Source organism: Nothobranchius furzeri, chromosome 16 (assembly GCF_043380555.1).
Source record: "Nothobranchius furzeri strain GRZ-AD chromosome 16, NfurGRZ-RIMD1, whole genome shotgun sequence".
In the NCBI taxonomy this organism is placed as follows: Eukaryota; Metazoa; Chordata; class Actinopteri; order Cyprinodontiformes; family Nothobranchiidae; genus Nothobranchius; species Nothobranchius furzeri.
The window spans coordinates 33948814-33972507 of record NC_091756.1 but is presented as its reverse complement, the minus strand read 5'-3'; the positions used below and the strand labels follow the sequence as shown (position 1 = coordinate 33972507).

General features: G+C 43.2%; 3 protein-coding genes across 7 annotated transcripts; 1 reads left to right on the top strand and 2 right to left on the bottom strand.

The window, feature by feature from the left end:
• The first annotated feature begins 1976 nt into the window (after positions 1 to 1976).
• LOC107388002 (troponin T, slow skeletal muscle) lies at positions 1977 to 6259 on the top strand. 4 transcript variants are annotated; one of them, XM_054749172.2, is made up of 10 exons: positions 1977 to 2021; positions 2655 to 2670; positions 4678 to 4738; positions 4815 to 4931; positions 5035 to 5112; positions 5193 to 5310; positions 5392 to 5497; positions 5564 to 5654; positions 5732 to 5772; positions 6059 to 6259. In XM_054749172.2, exons 3-10 carry the CDS (start codon positions 4682 to 4684, stop codon positions 6102 to 6104), a joined length of 654 nt encoding a protein of 217 aa, XP_054605147.2. In that variant the 5' UTR covers positions 1977 to 2021; positions 2655 to 2670; positions 4678 to 4681; the 3' UTR covers positions 6105 to 6259. The 4 variants fall into 4 exon arrangements, with proteins under 4 accessions (XP_054605147.2, XP_054605146.2, XP_070401684.1 ...); XM_070545583.1 differs by lacking the exons at positions 1977 to 2021; positions 2655 to 2670 and having other exon boundaries at positions 4480 to 4738; positions 5193 to 5306; positions 5388 to 5497; XM_070545582.1 differs by lacking the exons at positions 1977 to 2021; positions 2655 to 2670 and having other exon boundaries at positions 4486 to 4738.
• Positions 6235 to 14832, bottom strand: LOC107387997 (dynein axonemal assembly factor 3). 2 transcript variants are annotated; one of them, XM_015963308.3, is made up of 11 exons: positions 14744 to 14832; positions 8979 to 9085; positions 8802 to 8895; positions 8573 to 8727; positions 8304 to 8489; positions 8089 to 8211; positions 7894 to 8016; positions 7663 to 7801; positions 7127 to 7241; positions 6942 to 7016; positions 6235 to 6593 (listed from the first exon to the last, which is right to left on the bottom strand). In XM_015963308.3, the coding sequence occupies exons 1-11, from the start codon at positions 14823 to 14825 to the stop codon at positions 6455 to 6457; spliced, it is 1338 nt and encodes a 445-aa protein (XP_015818794.3). In that variant the 5' UTR covers positions 14826 to 14832; the 3' UTR covers positions 6235 to 6454. The 2 variants fall into 2 exon arrangements, with proteins under 2 accessions (XP_015818794.3, XP_015818795.3); XM_015963309.3 differs by having other exon boundaries at positions 8979 to 9110; positions 14744 to 14811.
• A 757-nt stretch (positions 14833 to 15589) lies between these two features.
• On the bottom strand, positions 15590 to 20760 carry syt5b (synaptotagmin Vb). The gene is made up of 9 exons (XM_015963310.3): positions 20624 to 20760; positions 19177 to 19404; positions 17275 to 17450; positions 17111 to 17209; positions 16829 to 16996; positions 16554 to 16721; positions 16288 to 16402; positions 16040 to 16173; positions 15590 to 15955 (listed from the first exon to the last, which is right to left on the bottom strand). Exons 2-9 carry the CDS (start codon positions 19397 to 19399, stop codon positions 15746 to 15748), a joined length of 1293 nt encoding a protein of 430 aa, XP_015818796.1. The 5' UTR covers positions 19400 to 19404; positions 20624 to 20760; the 3' UTR covers positions 15590 to 15745.
• Between the last annotated feature and the right edge of the window lie 2934 nt (positions 20761 to 23694).

Sequence of the window (23694 nt, the reverse complement as noted above, 5' to 3'; positions counted from 1 at the left end):
GAATATTGTTGAGAGAGCTGTCCATGCTCAGAAGTCATCAAACCTGAATGAACTAGAGATGTTTAGTAAAGAAGAATGGTCCAAAATACCTTCAACCAGAATCCAGACTCTCATTGGAAACTATAGGAAACATTTAGAGGCTGTTATTTATGCAAAAGGAGGATCTACTAAATTTTGAGTTATTTCTCTTTTATGGTGCCCAAATTTGTGCACCTGCTTAATTTTGTTGAAACAATTAATGCACATTTTCTGTAAATCCTATAAACTTTGTTTCACTTCTCAAACATCACTGTGTGTGTCTCCTATGATATGTTTAACTGAATTTTTTAAGATCTCAACAACCAGTGATTTACACAGGAAAATTATGAAGATTAACATGACGAACAAACTTTCACATCCCACTGTAGGATGGTTTGCCAGGTCAAATAAAATTCTGTTCTGACTGAAATACAAACAGCTTGTGACCTAATAGCTTTTATCTCATATAATTGTTGAGATTTCCCCTAAACAATCCTGCACATTGAAGCCATACTAAACATCAAACCAAGCAATAATTGAATCAATGTTGATAACATTTTGAAAACAGTTTAAAAATGCCACCCTGCTGGTTTAGCCATTGGTGAAGCAATATGATAAATTCCTCCTGGGATCCTTCGTCCACCTGTTTATTCAGATCCACACACTCTGAGATCTGGGCTGAAGGGGTCTACAGACTCAGGCAGCCTAAGTGTCTGATTTTTAGGGTAAATACACCCATAAATCAGCAGTCTTATCTGAATAATTCTCTCCAAAATCATTTCCCTCCCCATCAGAAAGTTAAATCACACATTTATTGTCTTTTCAGTAAAGTGAGACAGAAAATAGACGAGGTTCTAAAAGAGCGTTTGGCTGATGTCAATAGCAGCAGCCTGCTTAACGTCTTCGTCCTCAGTTCTCCTCTGGAAATCAGATTAAACATGAAGGATGGGACAGCTGCTCCCTGGCGTGCTTGTATGGTAACAGGAGGATGTGTTTGGCCTCAGCTATTCAAAGCTCTTTAACAACAAAAGGCATTTCTATTGTTTTCTTCTGTCATCAGACTATCGTTAGTCAGCTGTGTTATTGGGGTTTAATGAAAGCACCATCAGGCTACAGTGAATAATGTGTCTTTTCCTCCCACGAAACGTGCAGCTCTGTAACCAATACAGCGTCTGAGCCAATATTTGTCCAAATTTCTACAAAATTACTTATGTATAAAATACACTGCCTGGCCCAAATTAAAGATCACACACTAATAATTCATTGGACCACCTTTAACTATGATTACGGCACATATTCGCTGTGGCGTTGTTTCTATAAGTTTCTGCAATGTCACGAGATTTATTTTCTTACAGTGTTGCATTAATGTTTCACCAAGATCTTGCACTGATGATGGTAGAGTCGGACCGCTGCACAGAGCCAGTGTATTTCTCCATCACTTGTTCTTGCTTGAGTGTTCAAAGATGTAAAAATAATTGTGTTTAAAATACCAAAATCAGACCAAATTAGACATTTTTTTAGCACGAGATCCCGTAAAAGCATTTCTTGTATTTTGTATCAAGATCTTTATATATTTTTTGTACCTCTTAGAACAAAAAAGAGATTTTAAGCTCATAATTGTCTGCAAATGAAAGAAAATAAACTCCTGTTTGCCTTTATTCTGTCCTGTTTGATTCTATTTTGCTTTATCTAACCAATCAAACTACAAATACAAGAAAAATCCTGCATTTCTTGTATTATTAGTGTCATAAATGTGTTTTTTTTCTGTTTAGTGTCACCATGTCTTTTACAGATCAACATGGGTGAGTAACTATAATCTAAATTTAAACAATTTACATGCAAAAAATCTATCTTATTGGATTAATCATTGCTGTTTTTTGTTGTTTAGAGAGCATCGTGAAGGTAAGAGTATTTAAGAATTAAGAATTGAAGCTTATGTTTCAGCTCCATCTCTTTGCCCTTGTGTTTTTCAGCAGATGACGATGAGGAGCAGAGTGAAGGAGGTGAGTCTGCTGCTGTGTGAGGATTATATCAAACAGGGCTGCACAATATATCGCAAATATATCGTTATCACGATATCAGCATACGCAATATGCATATCGCAAAGAACCGTTAAATATCGCAATGAATGGTCAGCTCAAATGTTTGCTACACATAATGCATTCTGTCTATCAAACGGAAGCATGAGGTTTTTTAACAAATCACATGGAGCTCTTCACCCATTTGGCCAATTGGGTGGGTTCTCATTGGTTAGATGGCCGCCCCCGAGGCGGACGGCATTTCATTTAGATGGTTAGCAAACACCTGAGTTAGCTTTGTTCTGCTCTTTCTGTTGATTCTGCTTTTCCCAGTATCCACTAATTGCCTTTTCTTGTTCATTTTCTCTTTCCCTTTTCTCACATCTTTTGCTTTTCTCATTTTTCTGATTTTTTAGTCATTTTTTTACTTCTTTGTTTTTGATAATTTTTTTCTGAGTTAAGTTTTTATTTATCGCAAGTAATATCATCATGGCAATATTAATCACCGTTATCGACTATTTCAGGTTTGCCTAATATCGTGCGGCCCTAATATCAAAGCTGTTCTGCCGCTTTTGTCTCAACTTCTGACATTTTTCTTTGTTTTTCTCTATGTCCAAGAACGCCCCAAATACAGGTGAGAATTTTGGGAATGGAGGAAATAAGTCAAATTTACAAGTTGGCTACCGAAGTGCAGAGGTGAGACCAACCAAGTCACTGCTTTTCAAGTCACAAGTAAGTCACAAATCTTTCCAGTCATGTCCAAGTCAAAGAAAATCAAGTCCAAGTCGAGTCCAAAGTAAGTGATGTGGAAGTCCAAGTCCTTAACTTTGATTTTTCTAGTCATAATCAAGTCATCTGTCCAACTTCAGTTTAATGACAATGATAATAAATAAATTCCAGAAATAAAGCTTCTTAAAGCTTTCTTTATTTGCTGAAACAAGCAGGAAGTGCAGCTGAAACTGGTCGTAAACAAAGTGCTGCTGCATTTAGCAGAACAAGATCTAACCCACAACGAAGAATGGTTCATGATTTCTGTCCATGTCGTGTCACTTTTGAGCTAAAATATCAAATATGCTGAAGTCATCATCAAGTCAACAGATCCAAGTCGATTCAAGTCGCAAGTCATTGGCGTTCAAGTCCGAGTCAAGTCGTAAGTCTTTATAGATTTCAAGTCAGAAGTCATTAAAATAATGACTCGAATCTAAGTCGTGTGACTTGAGTCCAAGTTATGTGACTCGAGTCCACACCTCTGCCTAAGAGTCATCTCTTGGGGGTAATGATGATGGAACTCACGTAAAGCCTTTACAAACCAAAGTGTCCAGAAATGTGGCTGTTTCATACTGCAGCATGTCGCTTCAGACACTTTACTGTTGAATAACATTTCCATGTGTGAGCTACTGTCCGGATATTTGGGGAAACAAAAGTATAATTTATCCTCTTCATTCTGCAAAAAAGAAGAAGAAAAAAAGCAGTGAGGGTCAGTAAGGTCATTCACCAAGCTGTGGAATAAATTAAAAATGGAGCTGAAGGAATGTTCATCAATGTGCTCTAAAAGAAATGTAAAAGAACATATTCAGAACAGTTTTGTGAAGTTTACTGAGCATGAGTGTGTTTGTGTGTGTGAACATTTTGGTGTATTTATGATATAATTAAATCATTGACTCGAGTACAAATATGAGTATAAAATTAAAGTAATGAGAGTGGACAAAAGTTTGGGAGAAGGGATATAATTAGTTACATTTGTACTTCTTCCCATCTCTGTTTGGATATGATTGAATTCATGTAATTATTTGCTGCTTATATAATTGTTTTTCATTGCTTTTCTGTTATTTCTGTGTTATTGTTATTGATTCATTTGCCAGACAGATGGAGCTTGAGATCGATAGGTGGGTCGGTGCTGCGTCTGCAGTGATGCAAGAGCTGAGCCGGACGGCGAAGCTCTCGATTTCCATTTTTGGTTCTTTTTAAAACACGGGAAAGGTTTTTCTTTACCTTGCTGACGTACGTTTCGTTTGCTGACTGCAAAACATCCTCAGAGCTGACGCTGATTGTGGCGTCACTTCCTACTCCGTTTATCCGCTCTGGACTTACCGGTCGATCTACGTTCCTACCCTCACCGATGGTCACGAGCGTTGGGTCGAAATGAGTTTTCTCTGCAGGGTGGCTGGGCTCTCCCTTAGAGATAGAGTGAGAAACTCGGCCATCTGGGAGGGGCTCGGTGTAGACCCGCTGCTCCTCCACATGGAGCCAGAGGAGCCAGTTGAGGTGGCTTGGGCATCTAGTTGATGCCTCCTGATCGTTTACCTGGTGAGGTTTTTGAGGCACGTCCAACCAGGAGGAGACCTGAAGGAAGACCCAGGACACGCTGGAGGGACTATGTCTCACGGCTGGCCAGGGAACGCCTTAGGGTTCCCCCGGAGGAGCTGGCCCAAGTGGATGGGGTGAGGGAAGTCTGGGCCTCTCTGCTTAGGCTGCTGCCCCCATGACCCAACCCCGGATAAGCGGATGAAATTGGATGGATGTGTATATTTAAAATAAATGTACTAATAATACTAGGATTTCAGTAAAATATGTGGTCAAACGAGATAAAAAATAAAACCTGTGATTTTAATTCTGTTAGGTTTTTGTTTTTGTCCTTTAGGCCGATGGTCACTCAGCTCGCTCCACCAAAAATCCCAGAGGGGGAGAGGGTGGATTTTGATGTGAGTTCCTTCAACAGTAAAACCAAAACTATTAATAAGTTGTTCTAGATCAGTAAATCTCCCTGTGTGCTGCCAGGACATCCACAGGAAAAGAATGGAGAAGGATCTCCTGGAGCTTCAGACGCTGATCGATGTCCACTTTGAGCAGAGGAAGAAAGAGGAAGAGGAGCTGATCGGACTCAAAGAGAGAATTGTGATCAATTTTTCAAGCATTTGCCTTCATTTTCTCCTCTGAAAACCTACAGCAACCCTTCTGATCAACAACATAAAGGTTCTGCTCTTTTGTAATCATTTAGGAGAGAAGGCGAGCAGAGAGAGCTGAGCAGCAGCGTGTGAGGGCTGAGAAAGAGCGGGACAGACAGACACGCATTGCAGTAACTGATTATTTGATTACATGCATTATTTGATATTAAACTTTTGTTTGTTTTTCAATGTGTAGTCGTGCTTTTTTCAGGAGGAGAGACAGAGAAAAGAGGAAGAAGAAGCCAAGAAGAGGGCAGAAGATGAGGCCAAGAAGAAGAAGGTTCTCTCCAACATGGGGGCTCATTTTGGAGGATTTCTAGCAAAGGCAGGTGTAGTTTATCAGCAGGTGGATTTAAAATGATAGACATAGCTTGATCTGATGGTGGAAGTACTTTGTTTTCTGCAGGAAGAACAAAGACGAGGCAAAAGGCAAACGGCGAGGGAGATCAAGAAGAAAACTCTGGGAGAACGAAGAAAACCCCTGGGGATTGAGAACCTGAGGGAGGACAGCCTGAGGTCAGTGAAGGTCTCACAAAAGGTTGATGTGTTCAGGGAGTGTCATTTAAACGTGATGTTTTCCAGAGAGAAAGCCAAAGAAATGTGGGAGTGGATCTACCAACTAGAGTCTGAGAAGTTTGACCTGACCGAGAAGATGAAGAAGCAGAAATATGAGGTAGCTGAGAATGCGCAAAGTTCAGGTCCTAAAAACTGCAACAACTCTGACACAAATTTCATGAACTATTTTTACAGATTAACGTTCTTCTCAACAGAATCCAACATGCGCAAAAATTGTGAGTCAATCCGCTTGTTAATGCTAATCCACAGCACAAATCCTAAAGCCCAGCTTGCAAAGCAGAGCCTGGTAAACCTTTGACTATGCAAACATAGCACAGATTAATGGCTGCAGCTTATAACGAGCTCGAGAAACCGTGCTTCATAGCAGACAGGATGAGATATTTACACAGCTATATGAAGCAGAAAGCAACAGTAGAATATCTCACTTTGAAATCCTGCTGAGAAATAATGATCAGTGCTCTGAAACGCTGCTAGTAACCTGGTCCGAATCTTCTCTTGCAGCAAAAAGGTCCACGGCAAAGGGAAGGTGGGAGGACGCTGGAAGTGACGATGTTTCTCAAGCTGCAGCAGTTTTGTGACATTCAGCTGTTTTATTTTGTTGTTTGCTTGATTTCTGAGTTACATTTGGATCTGAAGCTTTTAAAGTGCATGCAAAAATAAAAGAACATTTACACTGGTGTTATTAAAATGCAATCAGATTTATTGCTGTTTCATTAGATGTTTTTTTCTACTGAAAAAAGAAACAGAACATATGCAGGATCCAGATTTATTATCCTATCACTGTCTGTCCTCCTGCTAGTGCAAATCTTCCAGAAATGGGTCATGTGATGCAAAATCACTAAATCTGACATTTACTTGCATCAGGATCAGAATAAACACTTGTAGTGGAAAACATTTTTACATCTTCAGTTTGAAAACCGCATGGACGTCATCACTGCGTCCCTGGTTCCACGGTTCAAATCCCGCCTCCAGAGCCATGGCTGCCACCTTCTCTGCAAAACCCACCTCTTGCTCTTTGCTTAGATCCAAAATGTACCTAACACACACACGCACACACACACACACACACACGTGCGCGCACACACACACACACACACACACACACACACACACGCACACACACACACACGTGCGCGCACACACACACACACACACACACACACACACACACACACACACAAACACACACACACACACACACACACACACACACACACACACACACACACACACACACACACACACACACACACACACACATGTGCAGGTAAATCTGGGAAGCTATGTAAACATTAAATGCACAAATACACAGAATCCAACTGTATCGCTGGTGACCATACAGTCGCCATGGTAACAAGCTACATTACTACAAACCCCCCCTTACTTGGCCAACTCGATGACGAGAACAGTGTCTGGTGCTGCAATCTGCCTGATCACAGGATCCAGCTGGTGCACACAGCTCCACGGAAGACAGGGAAACAGAAATGAAACACACTCAGCTTCTCTAGAGGGAAAAATCCATTTCATGTGTGGATTTTTTAAATTTAGGCAAGTGCTAGTGGATCATACCTGGCAGAAAAATAAATGCTGTTGAAGTAACGGGAGTATTTCTGTTTCTCTGGTAGTTTATGAAGGGAATCCAAAGGAAGGAACGTTACAGAGACTCCATTCAGCCGCATCAAGTCTGGAAGAGACAGTTCAGTTAAAAATTAGGAAAGGATGGCGTCATTAATAAATAATAACATTATGAGTGATCTCACTTTATCAAAAGATCTTGTGTGATGTTAGCCATCAAAGTCTGTGACTCTTAGCTATTAACACCATTTCTGTGTTGATGTTGCTTAGCTGAAAGGGGTTGACTCCAATCTTTTACATTTGCACAGATTATAGATGTTTTCTGGCTTCATGCGGATGAGGATGTCTCATAGTCTGACTGTTTTCTTACTATTGAGTTTCCTCTTAAATCAGTATTTTATCACACAAAACCTGATTCAGCAAGTCCCTTTTAGACCACATCAGCCTTTGCAGATGCACTCAGTGCAGTTTGATCCGTATTTTCCCGTGTGTTGTTTTCTTTTATACGACTATCTTTGAAGGCCTTTTACCATGAACACTGACAGGTTTCTGCTCAGTCCGTGCTGTTTCTGCCTCTGAGTCTGACTGAGGAGTAGTCAGGCAGCCCCGTCTGCTGGACAGGGACTGGAACAATCTCTGGGTGTTTGCAAAGGAGATGTCCTGGGCTGTCTGGGGATGAGGAGAAGAATAACTTCAGCTGCATGTTTATACAAAACATCAACATGAATCGTAGTCTCTCATTTCATTCATTCTTATTTTACCTTGATGTATTGCCCGTTACATGTCTTCAGCAGACTCTCGTCATCGCTTTCGATGCCAAAAGAGAGATAAGGACTGGAAACGATGTCTCCCCAGTAGCCTCTAATGGACACTTTGTCTCCCCTCTGTGGAGGAACAGGAAGTTCCCTTGCATCATTTCATTTCTTTACAGTGCAGCAAAACAGATAATCCTGTACCTGATTAAATGCTCTTGACGAGAGCAAAGTTGGATTGGTTATCTGGTAGGCACCTTCCCTCATTTCAAACGCCAGTCCCTGCTCTCTCCATCTCATATATTGCTGTTTGTTGATGACGCCACACTGTATGCATGTAATAACTTTTAATCTGTCTGTTATCTGTAACTGTCAACAAATTAGCAAAGGAAGTGTTTTGACCAAAAAACAACAGATACCCCCTTGGTATGCAGCTTCATTGCGAGGTCCCAGTCATAACAACCCTTCCTGGAGTCGTAACGAGTACCGAGATGCTGCCTGACTCGATAATCCCAGGCTGCAGACATCCTGATAGGAGCAGGATGCTCAGATGAAGTCTGGGCCCACAGCTTAAATATTCGACATAATTCATCTCGATCCTTAAACTGCACAAATGAAGGAAAACCAGGAATGAGAGAATTTGAACATTAACTTTGGTGGAGCTAAAGTTTAAAACCGATTGTTTCACCTTAAGAAGGGTCGTATCCAGACAGGGGTTTGCTGCCTCCTCCAGTGTTTCAGTAACAGACACGGAGAGCTGTGATGCAGCTCGCTGCAAGTTCTCAAATGTCTGACTGCGGATTTCACCGTTTCCAAAAAGCTCCAGGAAAACCTCGGTCTTCTCTAAAACACAAACACAGACAAATAAAAAAAAAACCTTTTCAAAAATGTACTAATTATCAAACTCATATACGTACCATTCATTCCCATGACCTCCTGGGGTATAAGTGCTACATAGAGGAGCAGCAGTTGCCTGGCCACCACCTCCATGCTGTTCTCTATCACATACACCTGCAGAGCAGCAGGACAGAGACGATTAAGGTTCTGTGTCTAATTCTTAGTTAGACAGATTTGTTTATGAGCGTCAGCCTCACATGAAGACCTTGCTCATCTTGTAAACCAGCAATGGTCTTTAACATATGCCTTGGATCTGCACTGCCGACCAGTAAAACGTTGGCTTCCTCTTCAGACTGGTCAGGACCTTACAGGCAGAGAAGAAGTGGTTCCTACACATGACAGTTTACTTCATCCAATTCAGTTTATTTATATAAATCACAATAAGAGATGTCTCAAGGCACAACACAAAGTAAACATTCCAGTATAGTTTACTTTATGCTAATTAGTAAAAAGTTTCCTATATAATATTGAATAAATATTTGAGTCTTAAAAGCTGGTTTTAGGTCCAGGGGACATTTCAGGCCTTTACTTGTGTCTTTAAAGTGACAATGTGTCGTTTTTAATGTTAATCTCTGGAAATATCCATTAAAATATTGTTGAAAATGAATAAAATGATCACCAGTTGTTGAAAAATATTGGCGACTTCTTAACATATAATCATAAAATCGGGTCTAAAATACATGAACGGGTCTAAGGCCCAATCCCAATGCTCGCACTGCGCCCTACGGTCTTCTGCAAAGTGCACTTGGAGGAAGTGCACAGTTAGTCTACATGTGCGTGGTACTCAAGTGTGCAAATAACTACCAAAATGAGATGGGAAGTATTGCGTCATCGACCGCAACGCATGCCAGGATGCTGGTCACTGTGCTCTCTCTCTCTCTCTCTCTCTCTCTCTCTCTCTCTCTCTCTCTATATATATATATATATATATATATATATATATGTATTTTTTTAAAACCTTTATCAATAACTTTCAAACAAACAACCAATTACTTGAAATACATTTAAATTCATTGCTTCTTTGTCTAAAACATTCAGAACATCAATTTACCATCCTAAAATAGACTATATTCAATTGAAAATGCGTATTAGAAAAGGCATCGATAGCCTAAGTCGAGAGGCCCAGACTTCACTCTCCCCAGCCAAGTGGGCCAGCTCCTCCGGGGAAATCCCAAGGCGTTCCCTGGCCAGGTGAGAGACATAGTCTCTCCGCCGTGTCCTGGGTCTGCCTTTAGGTCTCCTCCCGGTTGGACATGCCCGGAAAACCTCATCAGGGAGGCATCCAGGAGGCATCCTGACCAGATGTTCCTGCCACCTTAACTGGCTCCTCTCGATGTGGAGGAGCAGTGGGTCTACTCCGAGCCCCTAGCAAATGACCGAGCTTCTCACCCTATCTCTAAGGGAGAGCCCAGCCACTCTTCGGAGAAAACTCATTTCGGCCGCTTGTATCCGCAATCTCGTTTTTTCAGTTACTACCCAAAGCTCATGACCATAGGTGAGGGTAGGAACGTAGATCGACTGGTAAATCGAGAGCTTCGCCTTCTGACTCAGCTCTCTCTTCACCACAACAGACCGGTACAATGCCTGCATCACTGCAGACACAGCACCAATCCGCCTATCGATCTCACGCTCCAGTTTTCCCTCACTCGTGAACAAGACTCCGAGATACTTAAACTCCTCCACTTGGGGCAGGACCTCATCTCTGACCCGGAGAAGGCATTCTACCCTTTTCTGAATCAAGACCATGGTCTCAGATTTAGAGGAGCTGATTCTCATCCCAGCTGCTTCACACTCGGCTGCAAACCGCTCCAGCGAAAGTTGAAGATCATGTTCTGATGAAGCCAACAGGACCACATCATCTGCAAAAAGCAGAGACCTGATCCTCAGGCCACCAAAACGGATGCCCTCCACACCTTCGTTGCACCTAGAAATCCTGTCCATAAAGGTAATGAACAGTATCGGTGACAAAGGGCAGCCTTGGCGGAGTCCAACTCTCACTGGGAACGAGCCCGACTTACTGCTGGCAATGCGGACCAAGCTCTGACACCGGTCATACAGGGACCTAACAGCTCGTATCAGAAGGCCTGGTACCCCATACTCCCGGAGTAACCCCCACAGGGCCCCCAGAGGGACGTGGTCAAACGCCTTCTCCAAATCCACAAAACACATGTAGACTGGTTGGGCAAATTCCCACGCACCCTCCAGAGCTGGTCCAGTGTTTCACGGCCAGGACGAAAACCACACTGCTCCTCCTGAATCCGAGGTTCAACAATCCGATGGACCCTCCTCTCCAGAACCCCTGAATAGACCTTACTAGGAAGGCTCAGGAGTGTGATCCACCTGTAGTTGGAACACACCCTGCGGTCCCCCATTTTAAATAAGGGGACCACCACCCCGGTCTGCCAGTCCAGTGGGGCTGCCCCCGATGTCCACGCGATGTTGCAGAGCCGCGTCAGCCAGCGCAGCCCCACAACATCCAGAGCCTTAAGGAACTCCGGGCGGATCTATCCACCCCTGGAGCATTGCCACAGAGGAGCTTTTTAACCACCTCAGTGACCTCAGCACCAGAGATTTGAGAGGCCAACCCAAAGTCCCCAGACTCTGCTTCCTCACTGGAAGACATGTCAGTGGGATTGAGGAGGTCTTCGAAGTATTCTGCCCACTGATCCACAACGTCCTGAGTAGAGGTCAGCAGCACACCGTCCCCACTATAGATAGTGTTGGTAGTGCACTGCCCCCCCCCCCCCCCCCCCCCCAGAGGCGCCGGATGGTGAACCAGAATCTCCTCAAAGCCATACGGAAGTCTTGCTCCATGGTCTCACCGAACTCCTCCCATGCCCGGGTTTTTGCCTCGGCGACCACTCGAGCCGCGTTCCGCTTGGACTGCCGGTACCCGTCAGCTGCCTCTGGAGTCCCACAGGCCAAAAAGACCTGATAGGACTCTTTAGGGCCATTCCCATCTGTACCGGGTCGGTCTGGGCCGGGTAGCGTAGGTTGTTTACATATTTGGGTGGCCTGGTATTTTTCCGGGCCAACCAAGGCTCATTCTCAGCCCTCTTCTCGAGGAGGTCTGCTTCAGGCCGACCAGGGCCAACACACCCACTGCTGACAGCAAATTCACACCTTCCATTAGAGCAAGCCTCTGATTGGTGGGTAGAATCAGCCCACATGGGCTTAAGACAAGGATGTGTGGAATCAACCGGGCCAGGCTGGGGCCGACTGGGGCTACCCGGCCCGGGCCGACCCGGTACAGATGGGAATGGCCCATTTCTTCAGCTTGACAGCATCCCTAACCGCCGGTATCCACTAGCGGGTTCGGAGGTTGCCACCACGACAGGCACTAACGATCCTGCGACCACAGCTCCGGTCGGCCGCTTTAACAATGGAGGCACGGAACGGGTCCATTCAGACTCAATGTCCCCTGCCTCCCCTGGCACATTTTGGAACTTCTGTCGGAGGTGGGAATTGAAGCTCCTTCTGACAGGAGACTCTGCCAGATGTTCCCAGCAGACCCTCGCGATACATTTGGGCCTGCCTGGTCTGACGGGCATCCTCCCCCAACGTCTGAACCAACTCACCACCAGTGGTCAGTTGACAGCTCTGCCCCCTCTTCACCCGAGTGTCCAAGACATGCGGCCACAGGTTAGATGAAACAACAAAGTCGATCATCGAGCTGTGGCCTAAGGTATCCTGGTGCCAAGAGCACATATGGACACCTTTATGTCTGAACATGGTGTTCGTTGTGGACAATCCATGACTGGCACTGAAGTCCAATAACAAAACACCACTCGAATTCAGATCGGCGGGCCGTTCCTCCCAAACACACCTCTCCAGGTCTCACTGTCATTGCCCACGTGAGCGTTAAATTCCCCCAGCAGAACGAGGGAGTCACCGGAAGGAGTGCTTTCCAGCATCCCCTCCAAGGCCTCTCCCTGGGCTAAGAAAGAAAACTATCTTTTATATAGCACCTCTCAAGATAAAATCACGAGGCACTTCACAAAAACAAAAAAATTAATTCAAGTATGAAAAATGTTTCAAAAAATTATTGAAAATATGTTTTAAATGAGAAAAAAAATTGTGATTAAAAAAATTTAATGAAATGGAGAGAGAAAATTAATAGGAGAGAGGGTGATGAAGGTCACACCAAAACCAGCTTGAACAGGTGAGTTTTCAACTGCCTTTTAAAGGAGACCACTGAGTCCACTGATCTCAGGCTCAGGGGGAGAGAGTTCCAGAGTCTGGGGGCCACAGCAGCAAATGATCTGTCACCTTTGGTCTTTAGCCTGGTGCGCTGCACAACCAGTAGGCTATGATCACTGGACCTCGGGGACCTGCTGGGGGTGTAGGGACTAAGAAGATCACCAATGTAAGATGGTGCTTGTCCATGTAAGGCCCCATGGACCAGAACCAGGATCTTGAAATGAACCCTGAAGTTGACTGGCAGCCAATGAAGCTGGAGGAGAAGCAGGGTGATGTGGGTGTGTTTGGAGGACTTGGTCAGAAGCCGAGCACAGGCATTCTGTCCCCCTGTGTACGGTTCAGGGAGGTTTAGCTCAGACACGTGAAAAGAGAGTTGCAGTAGTTTAAGCGTGAGGAGATGAAGGTGTGGACAACACTCTCAAGTTCAGAGCGGGACAGAATGGAACTCAGGTTTGCGATGTTCCTGAGATGGAAGAAGGAAGAGCGAACAAGAAAAGTGACATGTGTCATGGTCTGCGTTCTGCGTCTCCCTCGTGTGTCTCCTTGTGTTCTCCATCCCTCTCTAGGTTCCCCTTATGTGTCTCTGTGTGTTCCTCATGTGTCTCCTTGTGCCCACTCCAGGTTTTCCCCTTCTTTGGTTTCTGTGCCCCTTTAGGTCTCCAGCCCACTCCAGGTTTCCCTCAGGTTTCCCCCGTAGTGTTTTCTGATGCAGTAATCCCATCCCTGTATTTCTTCTGGTGTCTTGTTTTCAGGTTTTAAGAGTTCACTCATCTTTAGTTCTCTGTAGATTTATTTTACCTAGTCTGTTTTCCCCACTCAGTTAATTGGTCTCACCTGATCCCTTCTGATTACTCCCCAAACACCTGTCACCCGTCTCCCTGATTGTTTCCCTTTGTGTATAAAACCCTGTCTGCGTCTCAATATATTGTCGGTACATTGTTTGTGTCAGCGTTGTTGAATTTTGGGTTTTCATGAGCTGTATGCCAAAATCATCAATATTAGAAACAATAAGAGGCTTGAACTTCTTCAGTTGTGTGTAATGAATCTAATATAAATGAAAGTCTAATGTTTATCAGTACATTACAGACAATAATGACCTTCATCACTTATAATTATTTTTTAAGGAGTAAAATTAAACATAATAAGCAACAAACACGACTGATGTGTTTAATGTCAAATTTGCTTGCTGGCATGTTATTTGGTTATTCTAGTTTCAGTAGTACTACAGAAACATTGTTTCCAAGTGATGAGCTTCAACAATACATATCTCTAGATGTGCACATTTGCCATCTATTTTTCAATAAATATTAAGTTTGGCCCGGGACTTAATCCCGGTTTTTCATTTCGGCCCAGCTTGAATTTGACACCTCTGCTCTTCGAGTTCAGCTTTTGAATTTGAACAGTAATTCATGCATCATGAGTAATGGCAGATGGCTGTGTATACTGAGCCAGGATCCTCTGGAGGTTTCTTCCTGTTAAAAGAGTTCTGTTCCCCACTGTCACTACATGCTTGCTTAATATGAGAATTGCTGTAGAGACTCTGACACAAGTCAGTGACTTGATGCAATCAGCAAGGTTTCTTTTATAGGGAACTTTTTACTGATTGGCAATGATTAACTGAACGCCACTGGAATGTTTACTTCGTGAAGTGACTTGAGACGCCTTTCGTCGTGATTTGGCGCAATAACTGAATTGAATTGAATCCATCATCGTGTAATCTCGTTAACTCTCGAACAATCTCGTTCCAGCGAGCAGCTCTCACCCATGCTGAGCAGATTTCGGGCAGGACTGAAGCCCCACCAAGGGACGCAACCTGCCCCCTCAGACGCTCGTCCTGCGCTCATCCTGTCATGTGTCACCTGTAAGGAATAGAATTAAGACATTGCTGTGCTGCTGTGTCGTTTACGCTAAAACGAACAAGGAGTCTGTACCTTCCGGAGATGCAATCGAACAAGTTAGCTTAATGTTGTTTAGAAAACCAAAGACGATAAAGCTGATAAAATATGTCAGACTAAAGCGAGATATTACCCTTATGCCACTATCGTCATTAAAACATCATAGATAAAAGCTTACCTCGTTCGCAGCACAAAAAAAGTTGACGGAAAATTTCTGAGCCGAAAGTTTGAGTGAAGTTGCTTGGCAACGCTTTCAGTGCACCTTCGCCACCTATCGGTGATGTCGGGATTTACTCAGGGTCAACATGGACCAAAACAATAATTGTGGTACATTTAATAGTGAAAGAAATCAGGATGAGAATCCGTCCTTTTTATGTTTATTTGCATTTTTGAGACTTTCACAAAAGCACAACAAAATAAACAAAAAGCTCAGTGTACTTCACATCAAATTGGAGCCAACAGACAAATTACAGCAGATGAATGCTTTAAATTATTACTTTATACATAGGAGTCTATACCCAGATGATACACATGTACAAATGATTGTTATCATAGTGTAAAAATCCAGAGTAATACTAGTTTATAATGTGAGGTAAACAGGGGAAGCCAACACTATTAAAATTGAATGTAACAGGCACATAAACACAAATGTGAACTAGCGATGAAAAAACAAAACAAATGACTAAACTTCTTATGCCTGTACCAATGCTGAAATGACTTGGACTCACTATTAGTACAAAGATGCCTCTATTCATTGGGCATCACATACAACACCCAAAATGAGAAACTTACTCTGTCTTTAATTATATATTAGAACATCACAAAAACACCTTCACAGCAGCATATTGTTTCCCTCTGAGATCACGCTCTTAACGGGGTTTTGCTTTCAGAGCTGCGTCGACCTCTTCCTCTGGCATGAGCGTGTGCCACTGAGCGACTGGACGTCTAGGATTGGCCAGCATGTCAGACCAGTGACGCAGACCCACTCCTGTTGCTCCGTACCCCATAAATGTTTTCCCGATGGGATCGTTGCTCCCAAGTTTGTCATAGTCATACACCGTGATGACGACTTGTACTTTCTGGGGCACCAAAAACAAAAAAAGCTTCATGAAATGAGCCTTCTTCGTTTGAACGTGTCGAACATTCGACGAGGTCAAACCTACCTGTATTTGTTCAAAAGGGACTTCAAAGCTGAAGCTCTCATTAAAGTAAGGATTGAGCGTATTTTTCTTTACTGTTGTCTTCTTCTTCTTTATCCTCTTCCCGTTTTGTTGCAGAACAATTTTCACATATGGGTCTTGTAAAAGACAACAAGCATGGAAAAAATAGTTTTTCTTTGTTCCTCTTGTTTCTTTTGAATTAAGCAAACATGAGACAGGATAATATTAATATTCGGCAGGTGTTTGAATACCTGATAAGCCGCCAACGTCCATTTTCTTAAGATTTTTTGCTTCCATGATGTTAACTGTTAGTTTACCAGCTGTGGGTACATAGCGTAAGGAAATGCATACGTCCCCCAGTTTTTCCTGCAAGAAAAAAAAAGTTTGTGAAAATGTGTTTTTTACTTTAATATTCACGTACCATTCAGCTGTTTGGTAAGACAAAGCATTTTATATGGTAAATAGGATTTTTAAGTGCAAATACAATAATGTGGAAAATAAAGAGACTAAATGTGACCTCCTCCTTCTCGCTGCTCTCTAAGTCCCTCCACTGATGGATTGGCTGGCCCAAATCAACACTGTTCATGGGGATTTTTATGTCACCGATCATATCGTGCTTGGAGAAACGATCAAAGTCGAAAACCTGCAGCACCAACGTCTTCCCGCCCAACTCTGCATACGGAATCTAAAAACAAAGGTTATTGTGTCATTTGAATGGAAAATAGGACAAAAGTAGATGTTTTCGTTTAAGACCAGCAATACACGTTAAAGGTAGTGGGCCGAACAGCGTACCTTAAAAAAGAAGGTCTCGTTGAAAACAGGGCACAGGTTTTTGCGTTGAACCTTGGTCTCATACTTCTTCTTTTTGTCTGGTAACAGGAAAACTTTAACGTAGGGGTCCGAGGTTCCACCCATGTCCATAGCAGCGAGGTCCTGGGCCTGGAGGATGCCCACTATGAGCTTCAGGAGAAACAGAGAGAGCGTCGGATCATGGAGGTGGCAGGTGGGAGTTGTTTTCCTGCGTGTCTGTGGTTAAAGTCGTTGATGGAATTGATGTTTTCGTGCAGGTCTTACTTGTGAATCTGTGAAATTGTAGTCCAAGGAGAACTCCAGCCTACCCAGCTTCTCCTGTTCTTTCTCCTCCTGCTGCCCCTCCTTTTTCACCTCGCCCTCCTACAACATGGACCATCCTGTTTTAGAAGCTCACCATCAGGTAGAACTCTGAGGTACTAGCTCACCTTCTCTCCTGGCTCCCCTTCACCCTCTTTTTCTTTCCTGCGACGGCCTGCTTTTCTTTCTCTCACTTTTTTAGGCTTTTTCTGTTTCCCAAAACACTTCTTTAAAACACAGAAGATGAAGCACCCCACTAAAACCAGCACTACGACAACGATGGCTGCCACTGCCCACGTGGGAACTGCAAAAGAGAAATGACTCAATATATCTCACAAATACCTAGGAGTCAATTCAGAGAGGAATGGACTCAATATTTTTAAATTCACTTTAAAGTCTTACAATGTTTTATTTAGTGGCATATTTTATCATTACAGTCATTACTGTATTACTTTCAACTTTAAACCTTTAAGGCAGTCTCTTATCTCAGGACAGTTTGCTGAGCATGTCTGGTTTGTTGCCACCCATCTCCACAATCCGATAATAACAGTCTGACAGCTGGGAGTGGCCCAGCATGACCACAGCAGTAGAGGGCCATCATTAAGTGCTTCACCTCCGTTATTAGTGTGTTTCTGCAGACCTGATGGTTTTGTGTTGAGGTTGTTCTTACAAAGGTTGAGCTGTGAGTTTAAATCGTTAAAGGGATATTCCACCCCAAAGCAATTTAATTACTTGCCATATTCCCCAGAGTTCGATAAGTGGGGAAAAGCATTTTGTAACCAGCCCAGTCATTCTCCTAATCTGGTAGTATTCTGTTGGCTTTAGCTTAGCATAAACAATGTAAGTGAATGGTAATAACTAGCATTTCATACGAAAGTCAAGAAAATAATTCAACAATGATCCTAATTTTTCTTATATCAACTGCAAATTTAAAAAATAACAAAAACGTAGGGGCTGATTTTGACTTGGACCACATTATGACAAAACACCACTGTAATGGGCTCGACACACGGGAGGCGACATCGCCTCTCCTCCATTCATATTCAATGAGACGTGCGCAACAAAGAGATAATCGCAGGTCTCCTCCTACTAAGCGAAACGCGAAAAACATGCGTGTGAAATTTTGCGCTCGTGCGCGTGTCGTGCACAGGCGAACCAGCGACGCAATCGCAGAAAGTTGAAATATTTTCAACTTTTCATCGCTGTCGCTCGGACGAGGACCAATCAACGGAGGTTTCATTCACTGACCAATGAGCGGGCAGGATGCTCCGTACATCTCCGAGCAAACATGGAGGAGAAGTTGATTATTATTATGTTTTATATAGTAAAATCAGAAGTATTTAGAATAAGATTTCACATAACTCTAGCAGCACCTTGTTAAACATCATATCTACCACTTTTTAAACTCTGAACCACTTAAATAACCTAAATTCCCTCCAACCTGACGCAGCCAAACAAAACAACGGAAGTTTCGATTTCTCCATGGAACAGAACGCGTAGACGGCTTTGCCGCTGCCGTGGGTCGCTTCCCGTGTGTCAGGTAATAAAAGCGACAGCAACGAATTTCGCTGATCGCGGTCGTTTGTCGCCTCCCGTGTGTCGAGCCCCTAAACCGTTTCTGCAAGGCCCAAGGATGAAACAGCGGCGGTAAAACTCACAGTTTACTGTCATTAGGGTGAAATGTTGCAAATGTTGTACAGTAAACTTGGAAGTGACAATGTCTGCCAGACGTCACGCCGCTGTGTCTTGTCCTTGTGCCTTGCAGCAGCGGCTTACAGCGGTGCTAGTTGTTACCATTCACTTACATTGTTTATGCTAAGCTAAAGCTAATACTGCAAGATTAGGAGAAAGACTGGGCTGGTTACAAAATGCTTTTCCCCACTTATCTAACTCTCGGGAATATGGCCACAGACTCATTATGGGATGGAATATCCCTTTAATGAATTTCACCAAAAACAAATGTACCTTTTGTTGATGAATATGTCATTTATTTCTAAAGGGTTCGCTCGGTCATATTCTGCAAGTCTTACTTGGTAGGTGAGTCAGTTCATTCATGAACTTCTCCTTCATGTGGTCGTAGTCGTGGCCTGGGTGATGTTCTGTGTGTGTGTGCTCATGCTCATGAGGATGTTCTGGATGGTTGTGCTCCTGGTGGGTGTGCTCGTGATGAGGTGACTCCGTGGTTTCTTCGGATTCTGGTTCGGACGGCTCGGCGGCCCTTCGAACCCGAACCCCGCCGCTGACGAGCCTCATGTCAGCTGTGAAAGCATTAGAACGAGTGTGTTAATGTCTAGTTGGCTCGTTCAGCTGGTGACAACACGTTTTTACATGCATGCTGTGTAATCCCTCTGATCATGTGTTGCTGTACAGTCCAGGAGCATGGGACATCTCTAAGCCAGATGCTCAACATGGCTGACCTTAATCCCTTTGTTACACTCATACTCAGTCATCTCCTCCATCACATAACCCACGCTTTCACTCCCACGTTCATCTCAACGCCATTTTTCTCTCATCATGGTTTCTGCTAGAGGCTGGATTAAAGCTAGCTTTGCAGTGCTAATCCAAACCCGCAGATTTAATAAATAGAGTTTTCACCCAGAGACCTCATCTCAGAGGGGGTTCTTTAATGAAGCATGTTTGTTAACCCTTTAAATGGCAGGTGAACCACATGGCAGATCATATTTTACTTCCTTTATCCTTTTGAAATTCTGCTAATCTGAATTAAAAAACTACTAAACTAAAATAATGTGAACAAATATGCAGATATTATATTAACCCGTAAGAGCCCAATTCATTTTAAAACTGAAGAAGGAATAAATAATTTTAAATGTAAGAAAAATTTAAAAAGTAAAATAATTTTGATATATGGATGAATAGGATGTCACCTGGGGTTGTCAAACTTGAATATATACTATTTCCGCTTCAAATTCGTATAGTTACTTTTATAATAACATTAATTCAGATTATTTTATAACCGTTGTTGCATCAAATTAATAAATGATCTAAAAAAGACACTTTCTGTTGATGTTTTTATTGCTATGGAAGTTAAAGGGTTAAAGATCTGGAAATAAATCCCATCAGACCAGAGCTAGAGTTCAAACTGATAGCATTCATATTATGTGGTGTTTTAAATATTTTATGTAACAATATATAAATAAAGGTGCGTTTTTACTACTATAAGTTTTATTTTCTCATTCCTGAAATAAACTGCAGCAAATTAATAAGATGTAGTTTACTTTTAAATAAAATAAGCAGCAAAATGTGATCAGTACCCTAAATAATGCATTCCTCATGAACGCCCAGTTTCCCCCTCTCCTCTGGTAAATCATCAATAATGTAAGACGCTGGCAGAAGTAAGAAAATCGGTTACAGTTATTAATAGTTACAAAGTGATAAGTTCAAATTTCTAGAAAACAACTACAGTAAATCATTTTTCCGTTACTAAATGAGGTTTTGATTGTAAATGAGACGGCCTACCTGTAGACGGGTAGCTCCCTCTACAAAGCAGCCTTTAGCAATACCTTGGCTTTGAGCCGCCCCCACACACACAACTATCACCCCTTTGGTACGCTGCTGCCTCTGACTGACAGGCTTCCTGAAACCCTCTCCATCAAAGCTCTGGCAAATCACTAGAGCAATGTTGTGGTTTAATCCCTCCACCCCTCCTCCCGATATTAGAATGCTGAAAACACATCTGTTGCTTCATCGCCCGCTGAGGAACAAACTAAACTGGCAGCAAACCCGTCCACCCCTGCTCGCTTGTACATTATACCAGAGGGAGAAAGTTCAGGTGTTTTCTTGTTGAAAGAGCAGAGACTCATCTTTGTGGTCGATGCAATTTCACATCAGAATGAAGAGATTGTGCATCCAGCCCATCACTAATCCCCCCCATAGCTGTTGGAGCTGCTAATCTAGCAACAACTTTGTCAGTCCATCGTCCACATCTTATCATACAGTGCTGCACACACACACACACTAAGAGCATTAAACTATAATCCTCATCATGTTATGTTTACACATCATTTAGAGTTCCCAAGGGCCAATTCAACATAGATCAGTCTTACAGAAGAAGAAGAAGAAGAAGAAGAAGAAGAAGAAGAAGAAAATATCATTTCTATAGCGCCTCTCAAGATAAAAATCACGAGGCGCTTCACAAAAACAAAAAATGTAAAAGTGTAAAAAAGAATTCAGAAAATACTTAAAAATATATTTAAAATGAGCAAAAAATAGACAACTGTGATTAAAAAACAAAATGTTAAGAAAGAGAGAGTGAGTAGGAAAGAGGGAACTCAGTGGATCCTGAGGAAGGTGGAATAGGTGGGGAGAGCAGAATAAAGAGAGAGTGGTGAAGAAGGTCATACAAAAGCCAGCTTGAACAAGTGAGTCTTCAGCTGCTTTTTAAAGGAGACCAGTGAGTCCACTGATCTCAGGCTCAGGGGGTGTTCCAGAGTCTGGGGGCCACAGCAGCAAATGATCTGTCACCTTTGGTCTTTAGCCTGATGCTGCACAACCAGTAGGCTTTGATCACTGGACCTCAGGGACCTGCTGGGGGTTTAGGGGCTGAGAAGATCACCAATGTAAGATGGTGCTTGTCCATGTAAGGCCCTATAGACCAGAACCAGGATTATGAAATGAACCCTGAAGTTGACTGGCAGCCAATGAAGCTGGAGGAGAAGCGGGGTGATGTGGGTGTGTTTGGAGGACTTGGTCAGAAGCCGAGCACAGGCATTCTGAACCCTCTACAGAGGGTTCAGGGAGGTTTAGCTCAGACACGTGAAAAGAGAGTTACAGTAGTCTAAGCGTGAGGAGATGAAGGTGTGGAGAACTGTCTCAAGTTCAGAGCGAGACAGAATGGGACTCAGCTTAGCAGTGTTCCTGAGATGGAAGAAGGAAGAGCGAACAAGACAACTGTCATGAGAATCCAGAGTGAGAGCTGGGTCAAAGGTCATGCCAAGATTCCTGACAGAAGGTTTGGTGTGAGAAGCAAGCTGACCAAGAGAGTCTCTGACTTTGGGAACCAGCTTGTTTGGGGCACAGATGAGGATCTCAGTCTTATCTTCATTCAGATGTAAGCTCCCAGCCATCCAGGTTTTGATAGAGTCTAAGCAGGTGTGTAACAGCTGCAGCTTAGACATCTCATGGGGCTTAAAGGAGATGTACAGTTGGATGTCATCTGCATAAAGATGGTAGGAGATGCCTTTGAAGGAGCTCAGGATGTGCTGAAGAGGAAGCAGATAGAGGAGCAAGAGCAGGGGCCCCAGCACAGAACCTTGTGGGACACCATGGGTAAGGGAGGTGGTGGATGACCACCAGCAGGACCAGAACAGAACAGTCCCCTGCATCACTGTGAGTCAGAAGGTCATTAGAGACCCTAAGAAGAGCTGTTTCAGTAGAATGAGCTCTACGAAAACCTGACTGGAAGCAATCATAGATGTTATGTTCATCAAGAGCAGCTGTGAGTTGTTTAGCCACAACCTTTTCCAAGATCTTGGAGATGAACGGAAGTTTAGAGATGGTCTGAAGCTGCTATGGAGAGAGGCGTCAAGACTCATTTTTTTAAAGAAGCGGGTGGATTACAGAGTTCTTAAAGTGAGCAGGGACCTGACCAGAAACCAGAGAAGCATTAATTGGTAAATGGTAAATGGCCTGTATTTGATATAGTGCCTTCTAGAGTCCTGGAACCCCTCAAGGCGCTTTACAACACAATCAGTCATTCACCCATTCACACACACATTCACACTCTGGTGGGGATGAGCTACAATGTAGCCACAGCTGCCCTGGGGCGCACTGACAGAGGCGAGGCTGCCGAGCACTGGCGCCACCAGTCCCTCCGACCACCACCAGCAGGCAAGCTGGGTTAAGTGTCTTGCCCAAGGACACAACGACAGTGACAGACTGAGCGGGACTCGAACCTGCAACCTTCCGATTACGGGGCGAGCACTTAACTCCTGTGCCACTGTCGTAGAGAGCACGCTGGGACCGATGGACTGAAAAGCACTTTTAAACAAAGATGAGGGTAAGATGTCGAGGGGGCTTGCAGAGGTCTTCATAGTGTTAACTGGTTTGGTTAACTCAGGCAAAGAAACGGGAGCAAAGCTATCTAGGATGATGGGCCTGGTTGGAGTCGGGAGAGGCAGTGATAAGGCTGAAGGGGAGATGCTACATATAACCTTATTGACTTTGTCCACAAAGAAAGACAGAAAGCCTTACATAAGAGTTGATGTTTTAATACAGGAATAAATAAAGGTCACAACTTTGGCTGCAAAGGGCCTTAAAGCGTGTTTTCTACATGAACCGTTCACCGACTAGAAACAAGTCTTAATGTTTTATACTTTACTTTTAAATTTAACAGTTCTGTTGACTAAAAGGCAGATTAACAAGGGCCATGACGTCATACATCTGTGACCTTATCTTCGCACTTTAAATCATCCATTGTCCTGTAGTCATGTTTAACTCAGACCTCACACAGTGGGTAATCAAAGACATCCTATAATGCCCTCTAAGTGTAGACATGACAGCCTGTGGTTAAACATGAGTGAAAAAAATAG

Coding starts and splice junctions, on each gene's coding strand:
- LOC107388002 (XM_054749171.2), top strand. CDS start 4,607: ATGTGGTCAAACGAGATAAAAAATAAAACCTGTGATTTTAATTCTGTT. Junction 4,932..5,034: donor TCGGACTCAAAGAGAGAATT/GTGATCAATTTT, acceptor GTAATCATTTAG/GAGAGAAGGCGAGCAGAGAG. Junction 5,113..5,192: donor ACAGACAGACACGCATTGCA/GTAACTGATTAT, acceptor TGCTTTTTTCAG/GAGGAGAGACAGAGAAAAGA.
- syt5b (XM_015963310.3), bottom strand. CDS start 19,399: ATGAGGCTCGTCAGCGGCGGGGTTCGGGTTCGAAGGGCCGCCGAGCCG. Junction 17,451..19,176: donor TGAACTGACTCACCTACCAA/GTAAGACTTGCA, acceptor TCTCTTTTGCAG/TTCCCACGTGGGCAGTGGCA. Junction 16,722..16,828: donor ACGAGACCTTCTTTTTTAAG/GTACGCTGTTCG, acceptor CTTTGTTTTTAG/ATTCCGTATGCAGAGTTGGG.
- LOC107387997 (XM_015963308.3), bottom strand. CDS start 14,825: ATGAGCGCAGGACGAGCGTCTGAGGGGGCAGGTTGCGTCCCTTGGTGG. Junction 8,490..8,572: donor TGGATACGACCCTTCTTAAG/GTGAAACAATCG, acceptor TCATTTGTGCAG/TTTAAGGATCGAGATGAATT. Junction 8,212..8,303: donor TGAAGCTGCATACCAAGGGG/GTATCTGTTGTT, acceptor ACATGCATACAG/TGTGGCGTCATCAACAAACA.